Raw genomic sequence first — 8,552 nt, 5'->3', positions numbered from 1 at the left:
TATGAGCACTACAGAAACATTGTTAACCAATCAATGGTCTCCGGCTATTAGTGCTCAGTTGAATTTAACTTACACCTCCAACAAAATCTAAACGTCTTCAACCTCCTGATGTTGTCGTGGACTTAGAACCTCCGCTTTTGTTGTTTTTCTATTTAAGAAGTGTAATTTTGAGAGAGAAAACGTTAAAAAAAATTAAAAATAAAATGAGAAAAACTCAACGGAGAAAATGGAATTTGTGAGAAAAAAATAAAATATATTAGATTTAATATTCATGTATTTATATAGGGCCCTGATATTGTCTTCCTCTATCTTAATTTATTGTCCTAGCAACAGATACACACACTCCTATACACACACACACACACACACACACTCCTACATACACATACTCCCACACACACACACATACTCCAGTTCACTAACTCACGCCAGTAAAGATTTTCTCAAGCTTGTCAACCAGCCTTCCTCGTCTGTTTCACTACCAACATCTGATCTCTAACCCCTAACCCCTGACCCGTAGAGGTCCTCTGTTCCGCCTAACCAAGTCGCTCATACACACCACATATACACACATCCATAAAATAACTCTCAGTCAACGGAGCTTAATGCAACAGCCAAGAGTTTGTTTCACTTCCACAGAGCAAAACGGAACGGGAAAAGAATAGATGAATTTAGACCTGCATTATAGACATCACACACACACACACACATACACACACACACACACATACAGAGACACACATACACCCACACACACCTGCATTATAGACATCACACATACAGAGACACACACACACATACACACACACACACATACAGAGACACACATACACACACACACACCTGCATTATAGACATCACACATACAGAGACACACACATACATACACACACACACACATACAGAGACACACATACACACACACACACCTGCATTATAGACATCACACATACAGAGACACACACACACACACACACACACACACACCTGCATTATAGACATCACACATAGAGACACATACATACATACAGAGACACACACACACACACACACACACACATACAGAGACACACACACATACAGAGACACACACACACATACAGAGACACACACACACACATACAGAGACACACACACATACAGAGACACACACACACATACAGAGACACACACACACACATACAGAGACACACACACATACAGAAACACACACACACATACAGAGACACACACACACATACAGAGACACACACATACAGAGACACACACACATACAGAAACACACACACACACACACACATACATACATACACACATACACACACACCTGCATTATAGACATCACACATACAGAGAGACACACACATACATACACACACACACACACACACATACATACATACACACACACACACACACCTGCATTATAGACATCTCACATACAGAGACACACACACACACGCTAACACACACACATACATACACACACATGCGCTAACACACACACACGCTAACACACACACACACACACACTATGTTTAAATGAAGGGTGACTGTCTGCCTCATGCTTGACTGTCTCCGTGTGTATAATGTGTTGGTCTTCATCGTCTTCATCATCTTCACTGTCTCCGTGTGTATAATGTGTTGGTCTTCATCATCTTCACTGTCGCCGTGTGTATAATGTGTTGGTCTTCATCATCTTCCTTCATCTTCACTGTCTCCGTGTGTATAATGTGTTGGTCTTCATCATCTTCACTGTCTCCGTGTGTATAATGTGTTGGTCTTCATCATCTTCACTGTCTCTGTGTGTATAATGTGTTGGTCTTCATCGTCTTCATCATCTTCACTGTCTCCGTGTGTATAATGTGTTGGTCTTCATCGTCTTCCTTCATCTTCACTGTCTCAGTGTGTATAATGTGTTGGTCTTCATCATCTTCACTGTCTCCGTGTGTATAATGTGTTGGTCTTCATCGTCTTCCTTCATCTTCACTGTCTCAGTGTGTATAATGTGTTGGTCTTCATCATCTTCACTGTCTCCGTGTGTATAATGTGTTGGTCTTCATCGTCTTCCTTCATCTTCACTGTCTCAGTGTGTATAATGTGTTGGTCTTCATCATCTTCACTGTCTCCGTATGTATAATGTGTTGGTCTTCATCGTCTTCCTTCATCTTCACTGCCTCTGTGTTTATAATGTGTTGGTCTTCATCGTCTTCATCATCTTCACTGTCTCCGTGTTTATAATGTGTTGGTCTTCATCGTCTTCATCATCTTCACTGTCTCCGTGTGTATAATGTGTTGGTCTTCATCGTCTTCATCATCTTCACTGTCTCCGTGTGTATAATGTGTTGGTCTTCATCGTCTTCCTTCATCTTCACTGCCTCTGTGTTTATAATGTGTTGGTCTTCATCGTCTTCATCATCTTCACTGTCTCTGTGTGTATAATGTGTTGGTCTTCATCGTCTTCATCATCTTCACTGCCTCCGTGTGTACAATGTGTTGGTCTTCATCGTCTTCCTTCATCTTCACTGCCTCTGTGTTTATAATGTGTTGGTCTTCATCGTCTTCATCATCTTCACTGTCTCCGTGTGTATAATGTGTTGGTCTTCATCATCTTCACTGTCTCAGTGTGTATAATATGTTGGTCTTCATCGTCTTCATCATCTTCACTGTCTCCGTGTGTATAATGTGTTGGTCTTCATCATCTTCACTGTCTCCGTGTGTATAATGTGTTGGTCTTCATCGTCTTCCTTCATCTTCACTGTCTCAGTGTGTATAATGTGTTGGTCTTCATCATCTTCACTGTCTCCGTGTGTATAATGTGTTGGTCTTCATCGTCTTCCTTCATCTTCACTGTCTCAGTGTGTATAATGTGTTGGTCTTCATCATCTTCACTGTCTCCGTATGTATAATGTGTTGGTCTTCATCGTCTTCATCATCTTCACTGTCTCCGTGTGTATAATGTGTTGGTCTTCATCGTCTTCCTTCATCTTCACTGCCTCTGTGTTTATAATGTGTTGGTCTTCATCGTCTTCATCATCTTCACTGTCTCCGTGTTTATAATGTGTTGGTCTTCATCGTCTTCATCATCTTCACTGTCTCCGTGTGTATAATGTGTTGGTCTTCATCGTCTTCCTTCATCTTCACTGCCTCTGTGTTTATAATGTGTTGGTCTTCATCGTCTTCATCATCTTCACTGTCTCTGTGTGTATAATGTGTTGGTCTTCATCGTCTTCATCATCTTCACTGCCTCCGTGTGTACAATGTGTTGGTCTTCATCGTCTTCCTTCATCTTCACTGCCTCTGTGTTTATAATGTGTTGGTCTTCATCGTCTTCATCATCTTCACTGTCTCCGTGTGTATAATGTGTTGGTCTTCATCATCTTCACTGTCTCAGTGTGTATAATATGTTGGTCTTCATCGTCTTCATCATCTTCACTGTCTCCGTGTGTATAATGTGTTGGTCTTCATGGTCTTCTCTTCTTCTTCACTGTCTCTGTGTTTATAATGTGTTGGTCTTCATCATCTTCCTTCATCTTCACTGTCTCCGTGTGTATAATGTGTTGGTCTTCATCATCTTCACTGTTTCAGTGTGTATAATATGTTGGTCTTCATCATCTTCACTGTCTCCGTGTGTATAATGTGTTGGTCTTCATCATCTTCACTGTTTCAGTGTGTATAATATGTTGGTCTTCATCATCTTCACTGTCTCCGTGTGTATAATGTGTTGGTCTTCATCGTCTTCATCGTCTTCCCTTCTTCTTTTCGCTTGGCTGGTTCCTTTTAGAAACCTGCTCAGTCGTGACCTTTCTGTCACCGTGTGTGTGTGTGTGTGTGATAATGTGTGTGTGTGATAATGTGTGTGTGTGTGTGTGTGTGTGTGTGTGTGTGTGTGTGTGTGTGTGTGTGTGTGTGTGTGTGTGTGTGTGTGTGTGTGTGATAGTGTGTGTGTGGCCATATTTATGTGTCTCTAGGGACTTCACTTCAGTTAAACTGGTCCATCTTCTCTCTTTTGCCCCGTGGTTTCCTCCGTGCTCTCTTTCTCTATATATCCTTCTACCCCTCCTCTCCTCCTTCTACCCCTCCTCTCCTCCTTCTACCCCTCCTCTCCTCCTTCTACTCCTCCTCTCTTCCTTCTACCCCTCCTCTCCTCCTTCTATCCCTCCTCTCCTTCTACCCCTCCTCTCCTCCTTCTACCCTTCCTCTCCTCCTTCTATCCCTCCTCTCCTCCTTCTACCCCTCCTCTCCTCCTTCTACTCCTCCTCTCCTCCTTCTACCCCTCCTCTCCTCCTTCTACCCCTCCTCTCCTCCCAACCTTCGCCCCTTCTTTCACACAAAAATATGTTGAACGTCAATGGACAAGAACAGAGTGCAGATATTACACCAACCCTGCATCTCATCAGATATTACACCAACCCTGCATCTCATCAGATATTACACCAACCCTGCATCACATCAGATATTACACCAACCCTGCATCTCATCAGATATTACACCAACCCTGCATCTCATCAGATATTACACCAACCCTGCATCTCATCAGATATTACACCAACCCTGCATCTCATCAGATATTACACCAACCCTGAATCTCATCAGATATTACACCAACCCTGCATCTCATCAGATATTACACCAACCCTGCATCTCATCAGATATTACACCAACCCTGCATCTCATCAGATATTACACCAACCCTGCATCTCATCAGATATTACACCAAACCTGCATCTCATCTCATCAGATATTACACCAACCCTGCATCTCATCTCATCAGATATTACACCAACCCTGCATCTCATCTCATCAGATATTACACCAACCCTGCATCTCATCAGATATTATACCAACCCTGCATCTCATCAGATATTACACCAACCCTGCATCTCATCAGATATTATACCAACCCTGCATCTCATCAGATATTACACCAACCCTGCATCTCATCAGATATTATACCAACCCTGCATCTCATCAGATATTACACCAACCCTGCATCTCATCTCATCAGATATTACACCAACCCTGCATCTCATCTCATCAGATATTACACCAACCCTGCATCTCATCTCATCAGATATTACACCAACCCTGCATCTCATCTCATCAGATATTACACCAACCCTGCATCTCATCTCATCAGATATTACACCAACCCTGCATCTCATCTCATCAGATATTACACCAACCCTGCATCTCTTCTTCTCTCACTCCCTTTATCTTTCTGTCTCTTTATGTCACATAACTCAGTTCTTCACAGCACTTTCCCTCAATCCCTCCCCTCCTCCCTCCCTCCACTAGATCTCTCCCTCCTCCCTCCCTCCACCCCTCCCTCCCTCCCCTCCTCCCACCACACCTCCATCCCTCCCCTCCTCCTCCCCTCCATCCCTCCTCCCTCCATCCCTCCCCTCCTCCCTCCCCTCCATCCCTCCCCTCCATCCCTCCCCCTCCATCCCTCCACTAGATCTCTCCCTCCTCCCTCCCCTCCATCCCTCCCCCTCCATCCCTCCACTAGATCTCTCCCTCCTCCCTCCCCTCCATCCCTCCCTCCATCCCCCCCTCCATCCCTCCCGCTCCATCCCTCCACTAGATCTCTCCCTCCCCCCTCCATCCCTCCACTAGATCTCTCCCTCCCCCTCCATCCCTCCACTAGATCTCTCCCTCCTCCCTCCACCATCCATCCCTCCCCCTCCATCCCTCCACTAGATCTCTCCCTCCCCCTCCATCCCTCCCCCTCCCCCTCCATCCCTCCACTAGATCTCTCCCTCCTCCCTCCATCCCTCCACCCCTGCATTTCATGCCATGCTTCTAGATTCATCCCTACAAATTTTTCCCACTCCCTCCTCCCTCCCCTCCCTCCCTCCTCCCTCCCCCCTCCATCCCTCCCCCTCCATCCCTCCACTAGATCTCTCCCTCCTCCCTCCCCTCAATCCCTCCCCTCCATCCCTCCCCCTCCATCCCTCCACTAGATCTCTCCCTCCCTCCCCCTCCATCCCTCCCCCTCCCCCTCCATCCCTCCACTAGATCTCTCCCTCCTCCCTCCATCCCTCCACCCCTGCATTTCATGCCATGCTTCTAGATTCATCCCTACAAATTTTTCCCACTCCCCTCCTCCCTCCCTCCCCTCCCTCCTCCCTCCTCCCTCCCTCCTTCCTCCCTCCCTCCCCTCCACTTTTGTCCCCATGCCCCATCCATCATTTTGTTCTACTGAATCACCCTGACCCTGACTCACTCACAAGCATCAGCATTCCATTTCTTCCCCTCTCTCTCTTTCCCCCTTTGCCCCTCACGCCCACACATCTCACTCCACCCTCCTCCCTCCGTCTCTTCACCATCCAAATACCAACTGAAGCATCAACATTAAAGCAACTTTCTCTTTTTTGAAGTCTGGGTCAGACAGTAAATGACATGCGAGTCCATCTAACCAGTCATATCCCTCCTGCTGTACCCTCCTGCTCTCTCTCTCCCTCTCTCTCTCTCTCTCTCTCTCTCTCTAATAATCTCTCTCTCTAATCTCTCCGTCTCTATGTCTCTATATCTGTCTCTCTCTCTCTCTATGTCTCTCTCTCTCTGTCTAAAAAAATCTCTCCTAAATCTCTCCCCTCTCTCCCTCTCTCCCTCTCTCCCCTCTCTCTCTCTCTCTGTCTCTCTCCCTTAATATCCCTCTCTCCTCTCTCTCTCCCTCTCTCTGTCTCTCTCTCCCTCTCTCTCTCTCTCTCTCTCTCTCTCATGGTGATAAGCATTGTAATAAACACTCATAAACACTTTTGGTGCAGAGCAATCAAAGTATCTAGGATGTATCATCACCATCCTCATCATCATCACCATAATCATCATCCTAGTGGTTGGACTAGTAACTGGAAGGTTGCAAGTTCAAACCCCGAGCTGACAAGGTACAAATCTGTTGTTCTGCCCCTGAACAGGCAGTTAACCCACTGTTCCTAGGCCGTCATTGAAAATAAGAATTTGTTCTTAACTGACTTGTCTGGTTAAATAAAGGTAAAATAAATCAATTCTGCTCATCAGACTGTAAAGTACCCAGATGTTACCCAGGTTGTCAGCGGCTGTTCACAGTCATTTACTATGGGACTAATAGTTATTTTGTTGCTATATGTCATTTGACTTAATAAAGATATTTCGGAGATAAAGATGATAAATATTAGGATGAGTTATAAGACTTACCTGTCAAAGTGTTTGCAGATCCTAAACTAAAAAATGCGCCGACAAACAGTATCCCCAGCGCCAGTCCCTGTGACCCGCTCTCCATAGCTGGTCCCTCGGAACAACGCACTTCTACCGGAATTCACGGTTCCAACTTTGAACTTGTTGGATACAACTCCAGGTCGCGTCACCGCATTCCAATAACTCTCACGGGCTCTGTTAAAAATCTTTGTTGTACACCGAAAAGTTTAGCGGATGTTCTTCCGACTGACTGCTCGCGATTTAAATCCACAGGTATTTCTTCCACTCGCTTTCACTCCTCTGCTTCCCTGATTCTCATTTTATGTTGCGAAAAACAATTTCAAAACTTTACCCCGCTACCGTCCTAGAATTGTTTCTGCTTACTCCCACTGCTGACTACTACTGCCTACTGACGTTTTATCTCCAGTCCGAAGTTTTTAAAAACCTCACAGGCAGTTTTCTCTCAGCGCAGAAACTGCGGAAAGTCCATTGTTTGAACTACTGTGACGAAAAACGGCAAAAGTCGCTCCAACCTTTTCAGTCTCCAATCAAGTTATTAAAAACGTTTTTTGCGGGAGCTGGAGGTGTATTTTCAAACCAGTGTTCGTGCCGTCTTGTTGATCACAGAACTGCTTCTCTAGCCTCACCAAGTTGTCCGTCCCTGTTCTTTTTCTTCAGTCACACAGGTTTCAAATTCCTTAAACTCAAGTTCTTTCCATTCTCTTGCCTCCTCCTCCCCTCTGCCTCTCTCCCTCCTCCCCCTGCCTCTCTCCCTCCCCTGTGCCTCTCTCCCTCCCCTGTGCCTCTCTCCCTCCTCCCTCTGCCTCCTCCTCCTCATGTGCCTCTCTCCCTCCTCCCTCTGCCTCTCCCTCCTCCCTCTGCCTCTCTCCCTCCCCCTCTGCCTCCTCTCCCCCTGTGCCTCTCTCCCTCCTCCCCTCTCCCTCTCTGCCTCTCTCCCTCCCTCTCCTCCTCCCTCTGCCTCTCTCTCTCTCCTCTCTCCTCCTCCCTCTGCCTCTCTCCTCCTCCCTCTGCCTCTCTCCCTCCTCCCTCTGCCTCTCTCCCTCCTCCCTCTGCCTCCCTCCCCTCTGCCTCTCTCCCTCCCCCTCTGCCTCTCTCCCTCCCCCCTGTGCCTCTCTCCCTCCCTCTGCCTCCTCTCTCCCTCCCCTGTGCCTCCTCCCCCCTTGTGCCTCTCTCCCTCCTCCCTCTGCCTCTCTCCCTCCCCCTGCCTCTCTCTCTCCTCCCCCTCTCCCTCCTCCCCCTGTGCCTCTCTCCCTCCCCTGTGCCTCTCCCCCCCTCTGTGCCTCTCTCCCTCCCCCTCCCTCTCCTCCCCCTTGTGCCTCTCTCCCTCCTCCCTCTGCCTCTCCCTCCCCCTC

The 8,552-nt window shown here is 46.9% G+C and overlaps 1 protein-coding gene across 1 annotated transcript in view; it reads right to left on the bottom strand.

Annotated features, from left to right (window-relative positions):
* Positions 1 to 7,759, bottom strand: part of LOC112242427 (tyrosine-protein kinase receptor UFO-like) — a 53,492-nt gene extending 45,733 nt beyond the window's left edge. Inside the window, exon 1 of the mRNA XM_042297734.1 lies at positions 7,180 to 7,759. Coding sequence (XP_042153668.1) covers positions 7,180 to 7,264 — 85 coding nt within the window. The 5' untranslated portion in view covers positions 7,265 to 7,759. The remainder of the gene's footprint in view (positions 1 to 7,179) is intronic.
* Between the last annotated feature and the right edge of the window lie 793 nt (positions 7,760 to 8,552).

The sequence above is a fragment of the Oncorhynchus tshawytscha genome, linkage group LG14, assembly GCF_018296145.1.
Source record: "Oncorhynchus tshawytscha isolate Ot180627B linkage group LG14, Otsh_v2.0, whole genome shotgun sequence".
In the NCBI taxonomy this organism is placed as follows: Eukaryota; Metazoa; Chordata; class Actinopteri; order Salmoniformes; family Salmonidae; genus Oncorhynchus; species Oncorhynchus tshawytscha.
The sequence above is the reverse complement of the archived record's forward strand: the minus strand, read 5'-3'. Positions and strand labels throughout refer to the sequence as shown.